At 41.3% G+C, this 24,182-nt stretch overlaps 1 protein-coding gene across 6 annotated transcripts in view; it reads right to left on the bottom strand.

Moving 5' to 3' along the window:
- The window catches only part of RAPGEF6 (Rap guanine nucleotide exchange factor 6), a 295,383-nt gene that overhangs the window by 13,236 nt on the left and 257,965 nt on the right, over positions 1–24,182 (bottom strand). For 3 of the 6 annotated variants that reach the window (XM_038740784.1, XM_038740785.1, XM_038740788.1), the window contains 5 exons: positions 19,843–20,063; positions 16,825–17,016; positions 13,632–13,763; positions 11,747–11,857; positions 2,610–2,838 (listed from right to left, as the gene is read on the bottom strand). In XM_038740784.1, the coding sequence (XP_038596712.1) occupies positions 2,610–2,838; positions 11,747–11,857; positions 13,632–13,763; positions 16,825–17,016; positions 19,843–20,063 (885 nt within the window). Of the gene's footprint in view, positions 1–2,609; positions 2,839–11,355; positions 11,858–13,631; positions 13,764–16,824; positions 17,017–19,842; positions 20,064–24,182 lie in introns of those variants that run through there. The other 3 variants (XM_038740786.1, XM_038740787.1, XM_038740790.1) reach the window with 2 other exon arrangements.

Below are 24,182 nucleotides of genomic sequence, written 5' to 3'. Positions count from 1 at the left end.
AATTAAAGCTAAATGCACATTAACAAAATAAATAGAATAGTAAGTATGTACAAGTAAAATAAATAGAGAAATAAATCTGCACAAACATATATACAGGTGCTGTGGGGAGGGGAAGGAGGTAGGGCGGGGGAGATGGGGAGGAGGAGAGGAAAAAGGGGGCTCAGTCTGGGAAGGCCTCTTGGAGGAGGTGAGCTCTCGGGCTTTGAAGGGAGGAAGAGAGCTAGCGTGGCAGATGTGCGGAGGGAGGGCATTCCAGGCCAGGGGGAGGACGTGGGCCGAGGGTTGATGGTGGGACAGGCGAGAATGAGGTACAGTGAGGAGGTTAGAGGAAGAGGAGCGGAAGGTGCGGGCTGGACTGTAGAAAGAGAGAAGGGAGGTGAGGTAGGAGGGGGCGAGGTGATGGAGAGCCTTACTCCATGTCAAATACTGTTCTAAGTGCTGATAATTAATCAGGTTGGACACAGTTCCTGTCCCACAGTGGGGCTCATGGTTTAATGAGGAGGTATTTAATCCCCATTTAACAGTTGAGGAAACTGAGGCACAGAGATGTTAAATGAATTGCCCAAGGTTATACAGCAAGCAATTGGCAGATCCAGGATAGAAGCCCAGGTCCTTTCACTCCTTCAGCCTGGGCTGTTTCCACTAGGCCATGCTGCTTCTCGTCTTGGCTTAACACTGCTTCCTCAGATTGTTAATTTTGTTATTGTTCTATGTGTCCACTTCCCACCTAAATACAATTGCATGAATAAATGAATAAATCAAGGTATTTAAAAAATGGAGATTCAGAATATGGCATTTGAGGAGTCCATTAGCCCCAGCACTTGGAGTTTAAATCAGGAAAAAAAGCACTGCCCAATGGAAAGAGATTGGAGCTTGGGGGTCAGGAGATACAGGTCCTAATCCCAATTTTGCCACAGTCCTACTGTGTGATCTAGAGAAAGCCACATGTCTAAGTCTCAGTTTCCTCCTCTGACAAATAGGTGTAAGATAGCTTCCTCTCCCTATCTTACAGCAAAGGTAAGAGGACAAATCTAAAGTAGTAGTATTATGTGAAGAATCTGTGTCAAAAGAGGACCATCATCTTTGGCCATAACTGAGTAGCTACTTAACAGTGGGATCATTTCAAATGAGGAAATAGAGTTTTCAAACACAAATCAATATTAAGTTTTTGAATGTGCCCTTGTGGAGCCCGATTCAAAAATTCCACTTTTGCAAATTAGATTTCCAGAATCACATATATTCTGATATCTCAAAATAACAAGGCAGAATATGTGCTGGAGTTGGAGGGCTGTTCATTGCCTCTTAGAGATAGGGGAATGTGACTTCTCTGGCTGAGATTTTGGGAAGAAGAGCAGCAGCCTATAGACCTATAAACTTCCTTCCTACATGTATTCCCTAATTTTGTACCCAAACAAAAACTTTCCAAAATGATTTGAACATGGCAAAGTAGGATATCAGAATTTTTCCTAAGGAAACTAAAATTTTGATTAAAAGGGTTTTCAGAAAACAGAAAATCTGTGTAATTTCTGTCTAAAGCATTACACTTAAAACAGAAAACCTGTGTAATTTCTATGTCTAAAGCATTACACTTAAAAAAAAATAATTTATGTCAGTTTATTTTTGTCTCCAGTTTTCATTTTCAGTCTGCCCAAACTTCATCACTATTATTTAACTACATTTTAGTTTAACTCTTCTTTTTCTTTAAAATACATCAGCATTCACAGCTCTCGAGTATGTTTCCTGAAAGTCCTTACAATAAGGATGACTAGAGAAGCAGCGTGGCTCAGTGGAATAAGCACGGGCTTGGGAGCCAGAGGTCATGGGTTCTAATCCCTGCTCCACCACTTATCAGCTGTGTGACTTTGGGCAAGTCACTTAACTTCTCTGTGCCTCAGTTCCCTCACCTGGAAAATGGGGATTAAGACTGTGAGCCCCACATGGGACAACCTGATTACTTTGTATCCCCCACAGCGCTTAGAACAGTGCTTGGCACATCGTAAGTGCTTAACAAATGTCATCATCATTATTATTATTGTTATTATTTTTATTCTAGGTAATGATATGCTGGAAAATTATTCATTTTAATTGATACCTGATACCTGAGCCTGTTACAGAGATTCTAAAATGAAGTATCTTTTGTTATATAAGAAATTTTTATGTCAGGAAATCTTTAATATTCTGATTTTAGTAATTGAGAAAAACTGAAAATTTAAGTAACTGGAAAGTTTCTGCTCCCACACAGCTATCTCACCTATGTGATAACTTAGATCACGGTTCATTCGGTTCTTCCATGATATGAATTTGTAGAATGCTTGTTAGGGCGTTAGGAAACACTCTTTTGACAGTGCAGAGCTCTCTGGAGACACTAATGTAAATCCAGAAGAAATGATGGTGCATACGTCTTATGGTATTTGTTAAGCACTTACATGAATCAAGCACTGTGCTAAGCACTGTCTGACAAGAAAACGTGTCATGCTATGCTACTGTATTACACATCCTGCACCATATCATTATTTGCCCTCGGAGGCAATCTCATGACCTCTCCTCTAGGTGAAGCTGACGTTCTCCCAGACGTTCCCCCTGCCCCACGGTGAGTTGGCAGGGCTTACCCAGGGCCGTGGTGGCCACAGTCCACCGCCGCTGGTGGATAGTCTTTCCTCTCTGCATTGCCCGTTGGGTCCGGGGCACTGGGAGCATGAGGATAGCCCCGCTCGTCCTGCAGGGCTGCGGACATGGAGTCGACAGAACAGTTACTCACGATGCTGGACCTGGAGGAGATCTCACTGTGGCTCGAGTCAGAGAAGTTATCCGACTTGACGGATGGTATAAGGGCGAAGCCTAGGGGAGAGAAGAGGAATGCTTTTCAGGCTGAAATGAGTCTAGGAGAACCGAACCACAAGAAGCTGGGGGCAGCTACACTGAATTACTTCTAGAGAGAAGCTGAAAATTTTTTATTTTCTAGGGCTGATCGACCTCCATGCAGCTGATCTTTTGGGTAAGTGCATTCCAGATGGGTCAGAGAAATGGGTTAATGTGAAAGGAGATGCCAACAGAAATCCTTTGTGCTCCTGAGGCAAGGTGGTAAAGAAATGCAATCCATAGAAACAACAAATACAGCCCCAGTGAGGTGAATGACAAAAGTCAACTAATCGGGCACACTAATCTGGTTCTCCACTAGAATAGGTAGTTGAGAGGGGCAGGTCTGATGGTGCCCTTCTGTAGGTATTAACTGACAAAATCTACTATTCAAGCATTTACTCATCCACACCACCCACCTTTCCATTCTCTTTTTCCTACATATAAGTTACTTTAGCATCGGTTTTCCCCACTAGATTGTTAAGCTCCTTCAGGGCAGGGATTCTTTCTTCAACCTCTATTCAGCCCTCTCAAGATCTGAGCACTATCGATGAGTAGATAAAAAAGTTTGTTTTGGATTAGATCAATTAAAATCCAATTTCATTTTGCTTCCATTGGCATTTTCAGCTACTTATTGGCCATGTGGTCCATAGGCTATGTGTCCTCACACCACTGGCAGAGCCATCAGGTCACTCTGCTTGTGGAGATAGGACTGACAATCAATCACTTGGTCAGTCAATTTACTGAGCACTTACTATGTGCAGAGTACTGTACTAAGCACTGGGAGAGTACAAAAGAATTAGCAGACATGTTCCCTGCCCATAATGATGGGTACCCCAAGCCTTCAAAGCCATCACAGGGATGCCCCCTCACTTCCCCGTGGAGAAAGAAGAGGTGAGGTGGTTTTATTTTTCAGCCATAAAATTTACATTTTTAGGATGAATGCTGGTGTTTTGTAAACTTTAGTGTGATGGGGATTTCTTTTAACTGGGTGGAGAGATGGGGGAAGATAGGAGGGGAAGGAAGGGTGGCTTAATGGACAGAGCACAGGCCTGGGATTCAGAAGGACCTGGGTTCTAATCCTGGCTCTGCTACTTGTCTGCTGTGTAGTCACAGGCAAGTCCCTTCATTTCTCTGTGCCTCAGTAACCTCATCTGTAAAATGGTGATTAAAACTGCGAGCACCATGTGGGACATGGACTGTGTCCAATCTGATTAGACAGTGCCTGGCACACAGTGAGCACTTACTTTTTTTTTTTTTGAAAGTGAGCCCATGCAGCTCTGAGTAATGTGAATATTTTTAATGATGCCCATTGCTTTTGGGTTTGCTTGTCCCTCCCCTCTGTGCCAATAGACAGTGAATTCCCAGAATTCATTGATTCAAGTACAGCATCCATGCACTGAAATAAATCTCTGTCAACTTTTTTTGGATGGTGAAGGAATTAACTAACTCCAAAAATCTCACCTTTCTGATTTCTTCCATGACTATCTTAATGGGTAGTGTCACTTGAAAGAGCTATGATCAGTCGATTGAGGAGCTAGATTGTTTTCCTGGACGATGCAACCTCTTGTGAATATTAAAGTGCATATCCCTTGGTGAAAATAACATGGGATTAAGAGCAAGGAGACCTGAATCCTAGACCCTGCTCTGCCACTGGGCTGCTGCCTCGTTGAGTCTGCTGCCTCATCTATAAACTGGGGAAAAAATTCCTGTATTCCCTGCCTCTTGGACTATGTGCCCCATGTGGGAAAGGGACTGTGTCCAGTCCAATTATCCTGTACATGCCATGGCGCTTAGTTTAATTAACATAAAAAGGCTCTTCACCAATACCATTATTATTAATAGAAGGGTTTTTTTAAGGTATTTGTTAGGCACTTACTCTGTTCCCAGAACTGTACTAAGCACAGGGATAGATAAGATAATCAGGTTGCATACAGTTCCATGTACCTACAGTCTTAATCCCCATTCTACAGATGAGGTAATTGAGGTACAGAAGTTAAGTGACTTGCCCAAGGTCACAGAGCAGACATGTGCACAGCTGGGATTAGAAGCCAGGTCCTCTAATTCCCAGGCCTGGCCACACTGCTTCTAAGCTTTGCCAGGATATAATTAGGGCCAGTACCATTTAGAAAGCCAGCTAGCTCAATCCATCCATCAAAGGTATTTATTGAGTGCTTTCTATGGGCAGAGCATTGTACTAAGTGCTTGGGAGAGTACATTACAAGAGAGCTGCAAAACATGTTCCTGCTTTCAAGGAGTTCACAGTCTACAGGGATTGGGAGTAAAGGAGGATTACGGTGCTATTGATGAGGATGGGAATATTAAGAAGTAGTGAGGAGGTGGCCTGCTCATTTTTAGATGGATTACCCATTAATTAAACTAAACCACCCAGCAGGTCTTTTTGTTGTTGTTTAAGTGGTATTTGTTAAGCCCTTACTATGTATTGAACACTGTTCGAAGCACTGGGGTAGGTACAAGCTAGTTCAATCACAGTCCTTGCTCTGCCTGGGGTTTACAGTCCAAGAAGAAGGGAGAACACTGGAAATTAAAACTCTAGCTTACTCTCTTAGTTTTAATTTTGTTCATTTTAGTGGTAAAGAAGAACCTTTCCTTTGTTCTTTGCTTGTTTTTCATCTTTTTGAGAGTTTCCTCATGTTTCCTCACTGTTAAAAGATTTTCACTTTTAGTTTTCCTTACTGACCCTGGAAATAGGTATCTTTACTCCTTGAGCTAAGAACATATACATTTTAATAATAGAATGTGATCTTGCCAGGTAGCAAACTGTGACTCTTGACTAGCAGAGACGGAGGCTCCACTTCTCTAAACATATAGTTAATATCAGGGATCGGAGCAGCATGAAGGGGATTGCGTGTTTTTGTGAGCATAACCCTGGAAAGACTGCAGCACCCTAGGGTGGATTGATATTTGGAAGGGGAAAGAGGCAAGAGCAGCATGATTTAGTGGACAGAGCATGGGCCTGGGAATCAGAGGACCTGGGTTCTAACACCAGCTCTGCCAATTGCTTGCTGTGTGACCTTGGGCAAGTCACTAACTTCTCTGTGGCTCAGTTTCCTCAGCTGCAAAATGGGGATTAAATCCAGTCCCATGTGGGACAGGGACTATGTCCTACCTGATAACCTCATATCTACCCCACTGTTTAGAAGAGTGCTTGACACATAGTACATAAAAATTATAATAATAATGATGGCATTTATTAAGCACTTACTATGCGCAAAGCACTGTTCTAAGTGCTGGGGAGGTTACATGGTGATCAGGTTGTCCCACGGGGGACTCACAGTCTTCATCCCCATTTGACAGATGAGGTCACTGAGGCACAGAGAAGTTAAGTGACTTGCTCAAAGTCACACAGCTGACAATTGGTGGAGCCAGGGTTTGAACTCATGACCTCTGACTCCAAAGCCCGTGCTCTTTCCACTGAGCCACACTGCTTCTACATGCTTAACAGATACTGTTTATAAAAAAAACAGGCGACAGAATAAGGTAGTTCATGATGTTTTCTTTTAAAAAATCATGGCCAATAGATGACTGTAGACTAACTCGTGTGTGTGTATTCAATTATATATTGCTTCCAGCAGTCTCCTTAGTAGAGTGCAGCTTCTTAAACACAGGGAACAAGTCCCTTGCCTATGCTGGATTTTCCCAAGCACTTAGTACAGTGCATTGTATCCAGGGGGTCCTCAATTAAATAATTGGGTTTCTTCAGACCAAGAGACTTTGCAGGTCACTATCTTTGACTCTTCTGGTTGGCAGTACCTGTCTAAAGTATCTCAGAATTCTTATACTCTTGGCCACCACAAGAAACAGTGTTGCCTAGTGGAAAGAGCAAGGGCCTGGGAGTCCTTCTGACCTGGGTTCTCATCCTAGCTGTGCCATATATCTGCTGCATGCCTTTGGGTAAGTCGCTTCACTTCTCTGTGTCTCAATTCCCTCATCTGTAAAATGGAGATAAGGCCATGAGTCCCATATGGAACACGGAATGTGTTCAACCTGATTAGCTTGTAATAATAATGATGGTATTTGGTAAGTGTTTTCTATGTGCCAAGCACTGTTCTAAGCACTGGCACTGTTGTACCTACCCCAGGGCATAGTATAGTACCTGGCACATAGGAAAGGCTTAACAAATACCATTTTTCAAAATGGTACAAACCTCCCACAGTGTTCTGCACACAGTAGGTGCCCAATTACTGCTACTAGTACTACTACAGTGGTGAGTGCCTGGGATTAGTCCTGTGAGCCCAATTCTCTTCCTCCCTTCAGCAATTTCCCCAACATTTTCGGCCTGGAGCTGCAGCCTCAGGGGAGGTGCTGTTGAGGAGGATGAGGTAAGAGGTTGCCTGATGGGCCACCCTTCTGAGGGTGTAGGCTTTTTGCTGCAGCCCACCAAGTCCTTGTCTCCACCTGTCCCTCTTTATGGTCAAAGAGCATACACAGCAACAATGATTCCAGTTTCATCATCAAGAATATGGAAAAACCCCATGAACCATTGATTGGAACCATTACTGTTCCAAACCTGTGAATAACACTGGAGTAGTTGACCAGAGAAAAAGAGCTGTGCTTGGTATTCTTCTAGACTGTAAGCTCATGGGCAGGGAACGTGTCTACCAACTCTGTTGTACTGTATTCTCCCAAGCTCTTAGTACAGTACTCTGCATATGGCAAGGACTCAATAAGTACTACTGATTGATTGACCTAATCGACTGTAAGCTCATGATGGGCAGTCAGTCCATCAGTCAGTTTTATACTGAGTGCTTACAGTGTGCAGATCATTGTACTAAGCACTTGGGAGAGTACAATATAGCAATATGACACATTCCCTGCCCACAAAGAGCTTACAGTCTAGAAGGGGAGACACACACTAATGTAAATAAATAAATTACAGATATATAGATACATGCCTTGGGGCTGAGGGGGGTGGTGAATAAAGGGTACAAATAAGAGTGATGCAGAAGGGTGTGAGAGAAAATGAAATGAAGGCTTAGTCAAGGAAGGCTTCTTGGAGGAGATATGCTTTCAATAAGGCTTTGAAGGTGGGGAGAGTAATTGTCAGATTCGAGGAGGGAGGGCATTCCGGGCCACAGGCAGGATGTGGCTGAGGTTGACAGTGAGATAGATGAGATCAAGGTCCAGTGAGAAGCAAAGGTCCATTAGAGGAGCAAAGTATGCAGGCTGGGTTGTAGTAGGAGAGTGGTGAGGTGAGGTAGGATTGGCCAAGGTGATTGAGTGCTTTAAAGCCGATGGTAAAGAGCTTTTGTTTGATGCCAAGGTGGATGGGCAACCACTGGAGATTCTTGAGAAGTGGAGAAACATGGACTGAAAGTTTTTGTAGAAAAATGATCTGGGCAGCAGACTGAAGTGGCAGGGAGGTCAGCATGGAGGTTGATATAGGAATCAAGGTGGCGATAAGTGCTTGGATTAACACAGTAGCAGTTTGGATGGAGAAGAAGGGCAGATTTTAGCAATGCTGTGAAGGTTGAACCGACAGTGATAAGATTGAATATGTGGGTAAATGAGAGAGAAGGATCATGAATAATGCCAAGGTTACAGGCTGGTGAGAAAGGAAAGATGGTGAATCTGTCTACAGTGATGGGAAAGTCAGGGGGAGGACAGGATCTGAGTGGGAAGATAAGGAGTTCTGTTTTGGACATGTTAAGCTTGAGGTGACAGCAGGACACCCAAGTAGAGATGTCTTGAGATGTCTTGAGTAGAGATGTCTTGTCACCTGTATATATGTATATATGTTTGTACATATTTATTACTCTATTTATTTATTTATTTTACTTGTACATATATATTCTATTTATTTTATTTTGTTAATATGTTTGGTTTAGTTCTCTGTCTCCCCCTTCTAGACTGTGAGCCCACTGTTGGGTAGGGACTGTCTCTATATGTTGCCAACTTGTACTTCCCAAGCGCTTAGTACAGTGCTCTGCACACAGTAAGCGCTCAATAAATATGATTGATTGATTGATTGATTGAAGGCAGGAGGAAATGAGAGACTGCAGAGAGGGAGAGAGATCTGGGCTGGAGATGTAGATTTGGGCAGGGAATGTGTCTACTAACTCTGTTGTATTCTATTCTCCCAAGTGCTAAGTACAGTGCTCTGCATATGGTAAATGCTCAATAAATACCATTGACTGAGTCAAAGATTCCACATCCTGACAGGGAGCTCTTGTTCATGCATGCAGGAGTGGCTGGAAAGACAGGTGAATGACAGATAATCCTTTCCAGATGAATCTTCTGCATGAACAATATTTATCATGTCCATGTGTCTGCACCTGCATTTGCTGGAGTAATAATGCAAAGCATATGTTCTTCCTTGCTCCAAAAACTGGTTTAGTCCTTCCAAAGATGTGTTATTTCATTTCAATTCCTATCTTGGTAAAACTCTTGCACTCTACTGACCTCAATTTTAGCAATCAGAGGAAACTATAGTAATTGTTTTTCAGCTCACTCAAAACTCCATTTCAATTAAACAATCAATATGCCCACAGAGTTGGAATCATTGGGGGGTTAAGAGAAATTCTTGTAAATTATTTCTGCTTATAATTTACATGCATAACTATATTCTTGATGAGCTTTTCATTGCAGCAGTCAGTGGGCATCAAAATGAAAGGCAACATTCAAGATTCAAAAGAATTGAAAAAGTCTGCCACCTTCATCAATTGATAAAAATGGAATCAGATGACTCTTTGGAGAATATTTTATATTTAGCAACTGAATCACAAAAAATACTTTTTCATTTCCAGTGCTTGATGGACAGAGAAATGCTCATCTATGTAACAATCTGTGATGTGCACAGGAAATAGATTGAGGCAAGGTATTTCTTTCTGGTACACAGATTTGCCGCAAACCCTCAGGATGGAGTGACCATTTATGCAGATAGTCCACAAACTTTAGTAATAAGAAAAAACCTGTTGCAGCCAGCTGAAGTATGTTTTTCGGGGGCCGGGGAAAGATGGTCAGGTAGGGAGGATCACAGTTGGCTTTGTGCTGTTTTAGGGGAGGTGGGAGGAGTCCTGCTGCCTGGTGAGTTCTGGCCAAATTCGGACAGATGGGCTCCCTGTGGTCTGGACAGCTGTTAACGACCGAGGTCCCTTGCTTGTGCAGTCTCCCCACATAGCCTGGTCAGAAAAGGAGGCAGGCCGCCCTTCGGAGCAGAAGGGCCAGCTGCAGTTCTGATATGGTCCCATAACACAGGCCATCCCACACGTAGACCAAGAGGGAACTATCTGAAACTCAGTTGTCGTAAGAATAGGAACCTGTTCTGGGAAGTCAATCCCTTCTGCATTTGGAATGGCTATTCAAATAGGGTATCACCCAAAGATTGATGTTCTCGGAGCAGAATTTTTTTTAAAGGAAAAAAAGCTTTTTGGGGGGAGGGAAGTGTGAGGGGGGTGGTAGTCTGAAGGGAATCCAAAGCAACTATGAAGATTAAAACATTCTGAAGTCCAGAAAATGATGAAATAAAATAACTGATCCCAGGATGGGATCTAATAAATCTTGCTACCAGAGAAATCAATAACCCCTAAAAGAAAGGAACTGAAACACAAGAAGGAAAGAGTCTAAGCATGTTTCTTCAGAAAGTGGACTTTTCTGGGCTAACTGGATCAAAAGTCCTCTAGCTCCAAGATGCTCCAGGATGCAGAATGTTTTGTGATATTGATTCAAACAGTTCCATATCCCATCAGGTGAGGTTTTACAGAACACAAGGAACCTTTGCATACTTGCTTTCATAATAACCCTGAGAAGGTAGGAATTTCCAGTATCGCTAGAAAAAACTCCCATCTATTACACACTGAAAGAAATTGCTACAAGTCAGTGCTGGAGCTAGACATGGAAAACAGACCATCCTGCTACCATTTCTCAAACAACTTATTCAGTATTTCTTCACAGTAGCATCTGTGCCCAGGTGGAACCCAAAGGCTGAGGTAGTGTGCATTTTCCATAGGTCATGTAGAAAAGTTGAACCAAAAAAAGTGCATATTTTTAGCCTTAGCAAGTCTCTCTACAAAGTGATCGATCCCTTTACCGGAAATGTTGAAGTAGTAGGAGTAGCTACATAGGGAATGCCCTTATTCACACAGGGTTCAGGGCAACATATTTCAAATAAGGAGGAGTCTGGCTAGCTGGCTAGAATGAAATGTTTTAAGTTTGATGTTTGTGCCCTGAAAACTTAACCTAATAATATACAGCATGGCAGGAAGATGTAGAAGCTGCCCAAAACAGAGTTGGAATCCACATTAGAAAAAAAGAGGTGGTACAGAATATTCCATTTCAAATCAACTCCTATGGTCAATAAGACAAATTTACAATAAAATAAGGGTCCTTGAAGTCAACACTAGTTTGCTGCATTTGGCTAGGTGCCAACCATAAAAATACTTTGAAATGCCAGATACCAGCCTTTCTCCACTGACTGAAAAAAGGCACTGAATAGAACATTTAAAGAATTCAACCACTATATTAACTTTAATAGGACAATTTAAATAAAAGTAAGATGTGCATTATATGGTCTTCCGTCTGTGTCTGCGTGGCAGACACAATAAGCCTAGTGTTTTCCGGCTGTGTTGGCTACTTGGATGGGAGATTTCACTGCCTTGTTCCTCCCTGATCTTTCCTTCAATATCCTCTTCCTTTTGGCGTCTTTCTGTGGCTTGAGATGGATCTCTATCTTCCTTACTGTTGGATGCTAGTCTGTCCTCGGAAAAAGCCCTTTTCCTCAATCTTCTAAGCGGGGTTGGAATTCTGCTATTGGGTGGGCTCCCAATGCTTGTCTTGCCCCTCTCATCCTCAGGGTTCTGTGGGCTATTTTCTGCTCTTTTGGCTGTTCTGCCAGTGATCTGGAGGATTTTCTTTTGCAAGGAAGCCCCACCTATTCCGTAGCTGCGCTGTCCACTGTTCTTGAAGCTGGTATCACTAGTAAGCGGAGAAGACAACCCCGAAAGGTTCATCTGGCTGCCATTATCAGATCTGACATTGCCCACTAAAAGAAAATAGGCAAAAAAACCCAACTTGGTCAATTCATTCGTCCACATTCACCACACTTACCTAGGTGGCTTTAGAACTGAATTATAGAATAGTAATGCCATTTTAAGGTGGCAAATTTAATAACTTTCCATAAACCGTTTAACAGCTGGGTTTCGGGGTGAATATTCAAGGGACTCCCAGTTAATCTGTGCATCGCATATCTAACTTTAGTTACATAATGAGACATCAGCCTCACACACAAGACGGGAAACAGATTACCTTGATCAAAACAAGCTGGTGCTAAAAAAAATGTTAAAAGCAAGTCGAAGTAATGAAATCATCAAAAGAAATAAAACAAAGAATCTTAGAGAACCAGATGAAAGCTAATGGGAATCATATGTCTATGAAAAAGGCCCAAGAAAAGAACCTCTTGAAAACCTCATTGGAATAAGATTTGGCAGTAATTTCCAGGAACATGGCCACACACAAACGTTTCACATACACATAGCCTGTTCGCAATTACAATCTGGTGGTAATAAATTCTCCTCCGGTCCTGCTACTATCAATAAAAAAATTTCCCCTTGGAACAAAGTGTCAAGAGGTAAGAACCTACTCTTCCAACACTCCGGGTAAAGATGACATTCAAAATTTCCCTGCTTCAACTGGCAGGATTAAGAGCTGATCCTGGAGATTTACTCATGAAACATGAGGGGGGGAGTGTTCTTTCAAGCATACCCACACACACAAAACATTGACCAAGGCAGTGCACTGAAAATTCAGCAATTGGTTAAGTTGGAAGGGCCACCCTTACTTAGCTTCACAAAATAGCTGGAAAGAACTCTTAAAAATGATTAGTTTGGCTTCTATTGTATTCTTCCAACATTCAGTACAGTGCTGTGCACTCAAAAACCTCAGAAAAGCCCTCAAAAAGCACCACTGATTAACAGACTATTTATGGAATATGCCTGGCTCCGAACCTTACCATGAAATATCAATCAATGGTATTTACTGAGTGCTTACAGTGTGCACAGCACTGTACTAAGCACTTAAAATAAACACATAATATTGAAAAATATGATACCCATAACATGAAATGCTGGAATGCGTAACACAGACATGGGTAAACACATAGGCATAAATGTAACATGTACGTGACACAATGCATACGGCATCTACCCCATGAAACATTGGTCAAAGCCACCCTTCATAATAATAATAATAATAATAATAATAATAATAATGGCATTTATTAAGCACTTACTATGTGCAAAGCACTGTTCTAAGCACTAGGGGGATACAAGGTGACCAGGTTGTCCCATGGGGGGCTCACAGTCAACCCCCATTTTACAGATGAGGGAACTGAGGCCCAGAGAAGTTAAGTGACTTGCCCAAGGTCACACAGCTGACAATCGGCAGAGCCGGGATTTGAACCCACGACCACTGACTCCAAAGCCCGGGCTCTTTCCACTGAGCCATGCTGCTTCATGCAACTGGAGAATAACCTAAACCTGGATCGCTCAGAGGCCAGTAATGATCATCAGATAACACAAATCTCCTCACAAGTTAGCCCGTTGTTGGGTAGGGACTGTCTCCATATGTTGCCGATTTGTACTTCCCAAGCACTTAGTACCGTGCTCTGCACACAGTAAGTGCTCAATAAATATGATTGAATGAATTAATTAATTAAAGTTCGGTTTCAACAATTACTAAAATTTCACCCACTACCTATCCAGAATGGTGTCTACAATTGTAAACTATTGTAATGCTTAATAGATCATGCCACATGGTACCTTTGCGGGGAGAGCCTTGAGGGGATGCAGGAGGACTAGAATGCAAAGATGAGGCCACTGATATCGTGTCTTCGGCTGTTTTTTTGTTGATCACTTCTTCAGAAGTTCCTTGAAGCTTTTGGGAACTGGTGCCTAAAGCAAGTTCAGAAGGACAAGGGTTATTGCTAAAGATGGTGCTTTTGTCTTGTATCTGAGTTACAGTAGAAAACAAGTCATGTGCACAGTGGCTGGGGGGGCAGAGAGGTGTCAACTGAGATGTGCAAATGGTATAGGGGGGTTGAGTAATAATTATGGTATTTGTTAAGCACTTACTATATGCCAAGCATTGTTCACTGAATGATTCAGGGGCTTGATAATGGGAAACAAGAGATTTTCACCTCTAGTTACCCACTTCATATCCAAACCGGATCAGGTATGAACTTACCAAATTTTATTCGGGTGACCCCCAGGGAAATGAATTTTGTAGTCTGAGCATGGCACCCTCTGGTCCTCAAAAAGACAAAAATAAAGTAACACCACCTCAACCGACCCCTTATTGGTAATCTACCAGAAACCCTGGATTCCATTGGCAAGGACAAAGCTATCCTCTTTCGCCTATAGGAGACCTCTCCAGCACAGGGTTTAGGCAGGTGGGTAGGGCTGGGGAGGGTGGGTGGAGGGGTAGGGGGTGAGGGGGAGGTGGCATTGGCACTACCTGGGCTACACTACCTGGACTGTATCTGTTCTGTGGGGAAATGGAAGAGACTGTAAGGCTGCCTGTCCAGCCCCTTTCATGAGCCCTAAATTTACGCAACGGGAAAAAAGTAAACAGCAAAAAGAACGGTGAATGTAAAGAAAAGTAGCAGTTTGTTTGAAACACTGCCTGAAAATGTTCCCTCTTCTCATCAACAGGTCCGGTAAGGTACAGCCAGAATTCTATTCCTGTCCCCAAACACATTGGTACCAGAACCTCTCAAAAAGATTTCCAGCATCAAAGAAATTATACAGCACTTTTTTCTGCTACCTGTCCATTTGTTGGAGTGGTAAAGGAATTTACTTGACTTTCCCTGATGGAATTTAGGCTTCAGTCCTAAGTCAGCATTATTTAAACTGGATATCTTTGCATGAAGCCCTACTCTCTGAAGAAAAATAACTTTTAGGGTTTCAAGATGCTCACACCTTCGCTTTCCTAGATGACCACGTACCCACAGCACATCAACACAAGCAGCAGGACTGGGTGAGAGTAAAGTGGTCTCAAAGCAGGAGAAAGGGCAAATTTTGGAAGAAAAGTCACCCTCATAGTTTCCTGAAGAAGACCTTCCTTTAGAAATATAGAGGCCTTCCATTTTGCATTGCCAAATTTCAACTTTGGGGTTCTTTGCCACTTGTGGACCTAAGGTAGCAGATATGCATATATTCATCTTTTACACCTCTCTGAACACAATTCTCTTTTCTATTCCCAAGAGACTTGTAAACAACTGCACCCAAGAAGTTCTCAGCAATTAGACATATTTTTAAAATCATGTGGAACTAAAGATGGAAACTACTGAGGAAAAACTGGATTAATCCCCTCCAATGCATTCAGTTTCTCTAAGTCTTTCCTTAGAGATCTAAGGTACTCAAATTGCTCTGCTTTTCGTAGCAGTTGTTTGCATCTGAGAGAATCATATCTGCTCACTCTTGCCTAAAGCTAAAATCATTTTTATTTGAATCCAAGTGAGGAGAGCACAGATTATCCAAAGGAAACAAGGCTTGTCCTTCAAGCTCAGCAGAACCTAGCAAAAACAAAACAAAAAAACCCTATCCAAAAAGGAAATGGTAAAGTTTTAGATGTCATATGAGTTCTCTTGGTATATTCAGTATTGTATATATATACAATATATATATACATTATATGTGTATATGTACATATGTACATATGTATTATATGTATATATGCTTGTACATATTTATTACTCTATTTATTTATTTATTTATTTTACTTGTACATATCTATTATAGTTATTTTATTTTGTTAGTATGTTTGGTTTTGTTCTCTGTCTCCCCCTTTTAGACTGTGAGCCCACTGTTGGGTAGGGACTGTCTCTATATGTTGCCACCTTGTACTTCCCAAGCACTTAGTACAGTGCTCTGCACACAGTAAGCGCTCAATAAATACGATTAATGATGATTGTTTAAAATGGAAGCTAACAGATTGGCTGATAGTAAGCACTAAACAAATGACATTATTATCATCACTATTATTATCAGTTCGATCAAGCCCTTGTGCCTCTCCTCTGAGGCCAGAGGTGGCTAAAGCAGGAATGAAAAGTCTGCCCAAAATTGTAATCTTTCATTTGTTAACATAAATGTAATTTACATAACAGAATCACAAAGGTGATATTTATTAAGCACTTACTATGTGCCATACACTATGCTAAAAACTGGGGTAGATGCAGTACAATCAGATCACACACAGTCCCCGACCCACATGGAGCTTGGAGTCTAAAAGGAAGGATTTTATCCCCATGTTATAGGTGATGAAAGCAAGGTACAGAGATATTAGGTGTCTTGCCCAAGGTAACACAGCAAGCAAGTGGTAGAGTCAGGAATAGAACTCATGTTTCCTGACTCCCAGTCCTATGCTCTTTAACCCACACTCCCTCCCATATCATCTTAAATCATATCAGTAATTAAAAAAAACTTGAATAGGGAAAAGAAATACATAATTTTTTAAATGTAAATTATACTCCCAAGGGTCTTGTCTGAGCATAAGTGTGGAAATTAAAAATGAAAAAACTCAAGCGTACTAATTTTTCTGAAACATATGCTGTTTACATGCTCATATTGGCATATAAGGGTATACTCAAACTTGAAATATTACATTTCACGTGATTCATTTCTGTAATTATTCACACAAATGTGTTTCATGATGAGCACAGCAAATCAGTAATGAGCTGTTACTTCATTTGTAAATGTTTCTCCTCCACACTTGGGCAGGTATAAAAAGGTTTATGTGTATTAAGTTTGTTTTTTCTGGCTAATGAGACTTGGGAAAATTCCCAGAACATGTAAACCCTCTAGTAAAAAATATAAGGCAGAATGGTTTTTTTAAATGTACAATGAACTTCAGAAGACAGCTGAAATTCTTACTTGTAATTTTTCCTCACAACAGAGCCTCAGAAAATAGGGCACAGAAACAGAGATAGTAAAACCATCAACCACTCGTACTCACTAAATGTAATATGGTCTTTCCCTTGGCCTTTTTTCCGGATGGGGTATAAATTAACAGCTGGAACTTGCAGCACTTGGCTCACTCTGTTTTGTTGATGCAGATGGACTTTTGTGGTTTGGCCAACTGATCTCAGGGGCACTGGAGACATTTCTGATGATTTTGCTGTTCTTCTCTCACTTAAATTTTTGGTCACTGTTACAGGTAAACAGGAAAAAATCATTTTGCACTCTACAAGACTATTACATTCCCACTGAAGACAACAAACAGCTACTTAAAAATAGTAGCTTGCACCTTAAAGCAGATGCTTGATAGGTGAAGAACAGGATGAACTTCCTTTCATTTTGAACATGAAAGAACTTTCAAGGATAGGATTTCTTTTCACCCAATGAAGTCTACCCTCTCTCAACTCTCAAACCACGAAGAAAATCAACATACAAAACTGCTTTGGGACTTCTTGGTGAGGTTTATTACAAATGTTAACTAAAAGAAGACAAAAGTTTATCTGATCTCTTTAAAGCGCAACCATCACTGAACAGAGAAAACTAATATGTCCTTCAGGTAGCATTTTAGAACTTTCACTAGGTGGCATACTTGACTTTTGCTTAAGAGCTTGTACTCTCAACTTCATTTACATCTCCCCACACTCCCATAACTTCTTTCAAATGCCAATAAGAACGTTAATGGCTTACCTCTAGAAACACGTCTGCATTTTTTTTTTAAATATGCTGGGCCCTTCATAGTTGCCAGCTAGTAAGAAGAAAAGAGCAAACTGCCTACTCGGTCATGTAACTTCCTTATGGGCAAGGAGCTCTATTGTACTGAACTTTCCCAAGCACTTAATAAGGTGCTCTGCCCAGAGTAAACGTTCAATAAATACTGCTGATTGACTGATGATTAGTGGTTTCAATAACAGGAGAGTATCCTCCTGCACTCCTCTCAAATACCACCCCCTGTCAACCTCCACAACCGGGGACTATGAAATCACAGTCACCAAATGACACCTGCCACTTTGGAGCAGGGTGGAGTGATGGCACATCTAGAAAGTCCAATAAGTTCAATGAAATCTTCAGTTGAAAAACTCAAATGTGAGCTAACTACCCTCCCCTCTAAATGCTGATCTATCTGATCACCTAATTATTCCTATCTCTGCCCAAGTCTTTACAAGATTTTCCTGAATTTTTAAAATTGAGTTGTTTTGGCACATGATAGACTCAACAGACTATTTTTAATACAGTTGAAAACAGTATAGGCTAAATAAGTGGTAAGAGCCCTGGGCACAATTATTTATTAAAGAGAATGAAAAGATGATCTCATAACACATTTACGGATCTGCTTCAGATTGCTTATTGGTTCTCAATAAATTATGTAGAGCATCCACCTCAGAATATGTCTGTAGGTTTAGGTCCAAATCCAAATCAAAAGAGTTGATTTTCTGCTTTTCCTCCAGGTTGAAGGCCACTGGGTTACTTTTATTAGGAAAGCCCCAGCTTAGGTGCTTTCCCTTCAAAAACAAATCCCTGCTTTGCGGTTATCAGATCATCAAAGTCCAAACACCAACTCTGATTCATTCAACAGATGGAGTTTCCTAGCATTACCATCCAATGAAAATGTTTATGAAAAAATAGTTTGCTTAAAAAAAGATAAAAATATTCCTTATCCAGTTATGCCCTTATTAATATGGATATGGAAGATCTCATTTTTACTCAAGGTGGCTCAAATTTCCTGAGCTGCTGGGTAGGCTAGGCACTCCTGGAATTTACTGGCTTGCTTTTTAAAAAAGCTAAATTCTCCAGGTTATAGTCCCACTGCACCTTTCATTTTTAGCTGTCAAAACCACTGTGGTCTCAGTTAACCTTAAATTTGAATTTTTAATTCCATTCTTATCTGAATGGGTTTCTCAACCTCGTTGCTTCTGTTTTCCTAATTCTGTCTAATATTAGGTTGTTTCAAAACCAAAGTCTTGTGTGTTGTTCGACAGTTTGACCAATTAATGTAATGATGTCATTTAAAAGACAAATGACAAAAATAAAGGTAACAGCTCCAAAATCCAGTGGAAGAGGAGTGGAAATCCAATGGCCAGATTCCTGCATCGAATGAAGCTTTGGGACCAGTCTGGCTCAATCTAAATCAGGCTGAGGAATTGGGCTCATTTCTCACCAGACACCAGACCAAATGGGCAATCTGATTTTTGACGGGGAGAGGACGGATGTGCATGGGAGACATGGGTGTTTGTTCCCAGAGGCTCACTTGGACTTGTGTGTCTGTGGGACTTGTCATTCATGCATGCATCCATAGTGAGAGCACATCTGCTGCCAGAGGCTCCTGACCCAGCTTCAATCCCCCAGAAAGAGGGACGGGGAAGCAGAAGAGGGTGCAGTGGCAGGTCACTCTGCTCCAGTTCTCTAGCTCACCTTTTTCAACCCCAGGAGTCTGCTTTTTTTTTCTTTTCTAATGGTATTTGTTAACTCCTTACTATCTACCATGTACTATACTAAGCATCGGGGCAGATAGAAGCTGCCCCCTGTCCCACATGGGGCTGTCTTAATCCCCATTTCACAAAGAAGTGAAGTGACTTGCCCAAGGTCACACAGCAGACAAGTGGCAGAGGGAGGATTAGAACTCAGGTCCTTCTGACTCCCAGGCCTGTGCCCTATCCACCAGGCCATGCTGCTTCTGGGTTTGGGAAAGACAATGGCCTGGGCTCTCTTTGGCAACTGTTCATAATCCAGTGAGTCACTTGCCCTGGTGTTTTTAGGACAATGGATTTCACAATCTTTCAAAGTTGTCCTTTTTTTAAGATCAAACGATCAAAGATACTCGCATCCCTTTCCCTTCAAACAAGATAAACAAGGCTCTTCAACTACAGAAAAGTCAAAAGAATCACATCGCTTCAGAGCGATAGGATCAGTGTACAGTCTGACAGACAAGACTTCTATTTTTTTTTGGGGGGGGAGCGTTGGTTAAGGGGAATGCCAAGACTTCAGGAAAACCAAAGGAATACAAAAAACATGTACTTACAAGTGCTATATGCGGGCTCACACTGTAACGACATTATCTGAAACCTTTCCTCGTCAGTCTCCACGTTCAGATTGGAGAGGTATTGTTTCACTTTCCTGGCCATTTGGGCATCTTCGTAAAGCTTCTTGGCATTGAGCAGGGAACTGCGGCGAGCGCGTTTTTTGTGAGCCCCTCCCTGAACATCAAGCATGTTTGAATTGGTGCTGCCTTGGCTCAGGGACCTAGAAAATAAAAACCAATCAGGATCAATTTCTTCTGACCTGTCAAAAATGAGACACTGGGGGCGACAGATGCTACAGAGGATTAATAAAATTATCATCAGTTAATGCTACGACATGCTGATGCAAATGAGTTAAAGAGATGAACGGCATTAAATGAGCATTCTTCCTAAAGGGACTTGGTAAGGGCAATGCTTTGAGCTTGGAAAATGATTATTCAGCAAAGTGCCCTGTTGGCAAGAATGCACTGAACTGCCTCACAATGCTCTAATTTTTCTTCCGCCCTCAATGTAAAACTGCTACCGTTCTCTTTCTGGGATACTTTAAAACAACAATTACTGCCAACACTCACATTTCTGTGTATTTTGTAATAGGCAAAAAAAAAAATCATCAGGATATCTACCCCTAGACAATTTTTTATATCCCCAGAGTGAAAAACAACATGAGATCATTTCCTTAGGACTTCAGTCACCTACAACCCAGTCTCTCAACCTTTCCAAGGACGGCCGGCTCTAGTGGCAGGGAAAACGGAATCATCACACCCGTTGAATCATGGTTCTCCTTATTGACACTGATAAATTGAAAGTGATGTATTAGTGTCATTTGTAAATGCCCTAAAGGAGGTGGCCTTTGTGATTTCATAATTTGCTTCTTCTCGCCACAACCCCACTATCACACCAATGGTTGGTAGAGAAAATAATTTCAGGGCACAGAACCTACACTACATTTAAATGAGTGAAAATTTCAGGTCTCAAAATAATAAACAGAATACTGAAATAGTATGAACGTATCAAAAATCCCTTAATTTCATTCACAATCCAGATTTTAAAAGACAACACTTTGTGAAGAAAGAAAAAAGGCCTCAAATCAAGTTCTCATATTTTCAGATCTCTTATATTTCCATATCATTTTTATTGAACTGGATATTTGTGGGCATTGCTGGTGCAACTCCTAAAGTTTCCAGGATCCATTTTTATCATTTAACACTTAATTTCTGATAAAGCAGCACCATTATGAGATACATGCTCATTAACTGCAAAGAAAAAATTTGCCAGAAAGTTCTGACATGCAAAAAGAAAATGCCTAGTGCATATGAAGACCACATGGTATAAAAAAGATCTTTCAGGATAAGAAACAACAGATGGAGTTCTGATATAAGGGAATCAAACCCACCAGAAACACAACCAATATATGATCAGAAAATACAAGTGCTCTTAGCACATGGAGTAAAGATATCAATTTCTAGGCTTTTTAAGGAAAGCCCTAAGTGAAAATGTTTTGATGGTGAGGAAACATTTGAGGAAACACTCAAAAAGATGAGTACAATCATTCTAGGAAGAAAAACAAAGAACACAGGAAAGGTGATTTTCTACCAAGAAATTGAACAAACATTAAAACAAAGATAGAGATTAAGACAAGAAAACTAAAGCCCTAAATTATAGCAAAGACCAGCTGGATGGGAGCCAGGTTTAGTTTAATCAATGGGCAATCTACCTAAAAATGAACGAGCCATCTCCTCTTCTACTCCGTCAGAAAACTCTCACTTCTAATATTCCCATCACCATGAGCTCATTGTGGGCAGGCGATGTGTCTGTTTATTGTTAAACTATACTCTCCCAAGCACTCTGTACAGTGCTTTGCACACAGTAAGTACTCAATAAATTCGAATGAATGAATGAACAGCACCATAATCCTCCCAGGTGACTTTACTCCTAATCTCTCTAGACTGTAAACTCTGTGGGCAGGGAACATATCTACCAACTCTGTTGTTTTGTACTCTTCTAAGTGCTTCGTACAGTGGTCCATGCACAGTACGCGCTCAATAAACATCACTGATTGCTCTCTCAAGCCCTTCCTGCAGTGATAATGATGATGATGATGATGGTATTTGTTAAGCGCTTGCTATATTCCAAGCACTGTTCTAAGTATTGGGATAGATACAAGGTAATCAGGTTGTCTCATGTGTGACTTGCCCAAAGTCAAGTGGCGGGGCTGGGATTAGAACCCACGACCTCTGATTTGCAAACCCGGGATCTTTCCACTATGCCATGCTGCTTCTCAGGAAGTACTCCATAAATACCACTGATTGACTGATCAATTTTCATTTTGCTTTATTTTTCTTCAGCACTATTTTCTGATTCCATGAATTCAACCTGTTCTCAAGGCCTTGACCCCGACCCCTTTAGAAAAATTCAATAGGCCAAAAGTCTGGGGCCTGGTAAGTGAACATTAAACCTGAAGACACTGGGGTTCTGCTCATGTTCAGCTGGCCAGTAGCTTCAGAGCTTCCACTCTTACTGGAGGGTCAGTGCTTCTCAGGTTGAGGACCAATTCTGAACTCTTAACTCTCCAACCAGCAGCAAGAACCAGCTTCCTTTCAGCAAGGCATTTCCACTAGGGCACAAGGTCCATTTGGATAAAATTCAAATCCATCATTTGGACTTTAAAGCGTTCCCTCATCCTAAATGCTATACTCCCAAAGCTTGATTTCTTGGAAGAAGTCATCTTTATATGGACATAGTGAATATCTTTTCAATTACTAAATAATACAGGTCAACGGAGGAAACACTCGAGGAAGATTTTCAGATGCAGAAAAGATCCTTTGTCCTCCCCACCTCTTGCCGTGCTCATCCAAAACATTTTTTTTCCTGTCTTATTAATTTGGATTTACTGAGCACCTACTTTTTCTAGATCCCTGCACTAGGAGTATTTTTCCCTTTTCCTTTTCCACTGCAACTACTTTTACCATGTGGGGACAAAATCTGAAAGTTCCTGGAAAGCTCAGCCAGCAAAGGGTGAAGGAGGGAATAAAGGCTCCCGTCCATCTCTGCTCCATGCAGGAACACTGTGCTGTGGTCTTGCTGAGGCAACAGTTGCATCTCTCAGTGGGGCATGATTGACTTTTACATATTTTATTCTTGCTACTTCAAAATTTTTTACTTTTATCCTGTTTTCTCTTGAAAATGTGCATTCTCCCGTGAGTTTGTCCACCCCCCAATTTCAGTTCAGAGGCCCCTGTGCGCCAGAGTTGGTGTCTGAATTGAGCTCCCCACATTTAAATACATTGCTTTGTCAATCAATCAATTAATCGTATTTATTGAGTGCTTACTGTGTGCAGATCACTGTACTAAGCGCTTGGGAAGTACAAGTTGGCAACATATAGAGACAGTCCCTACCCAACAGTGGGTTCTTGTCCATTGTTGTTTCAATCTCATAATCGAAATTCTGCCATAGCAAGCCTCCATTCACTCTGATCCTTCTTCTCCTGCTAGCAAATTCTTCATTTTGCTCCCCCAAATCTTTCCTAAAAACTCGCTTTCTTTTTTAAGTTATCCCAGATCAACCCCATCACCTCCAGGCACTCCTCCCCACTGAAGTAACGCCTTAGAATCATTGCTTTATGTGTAAATAGTTATGTGGCTGCCATTCTTTGCTTTGTGCAGCTACATGGATATTTTGCGATCACCTAACTTTCTCTTATTAGATTGTCAATTCCCAGAGGGGCAGAGACTGGGATTGGGGCTGTTTAGGGGTTTTTTGAGGGGTTTTTTAGTAATTTCACACAGACCTCTGTATACAGTAGGCTCTCAATAAACACAGTGGACCCCTGCAGTCAATACTAGGAAGTACTTGAGAACAAGGAACACAAGCGCAAAAGCTGACAGTGTAGAACTGACATCAGTACATGCATGAAAATATTTCTGCTTCCTTTTTGGCCAACTGGGCTTCTTCCTGAACTAACATTTTGATAGATAAGTGACCTCTGCAGCTAACTTGTCAATTTGCCCCAGCTGATTCATAAGAGACATATTCCAATCCACAAATACTTGAGCATTCAACTTCTTTTCACAGATATATGTGTGTTGCCTATGACTATGCACAAATAAACTGACACTTTGGAAACCCTGAAGTGCCTTCCTTGTCTAAAGTTCCTATACTTATGGAGAGTATTAAAAAATGGGGGGGGGGGGGATTTACAAAATTTTAATTTATTTTAAAACCACGCACATTTGCTCAAAAGCATTCAAGAGGTGTTACAGTTGTGCACAACCACTACTTGACAGTTTTATCATATATCGACCAATAAATCACTTTTTAAACTGCCAAATATATTAAAAAGTA

Source organism: Tachyglossus aculeatus, chromosome X1 (assembly GCF_015852505.1).
Source record: "Tachyglossus aculeatus isolate mTacAcu1 chromosome X1, mTacAcu1.pri, whole genome shotgun sequence".
Classification (NCBI taxonomy): Eukaryota; Metazoa; Chordata; class Mammalia; order Monotremata; family Tachyglossidae; genus Tachyglossus; species Tachyglossus aculeatus.
Note: the sequence above shows the minus strand (reverse complement) of the source record. Positions and strands in the feature narration are given on the sequence as shown.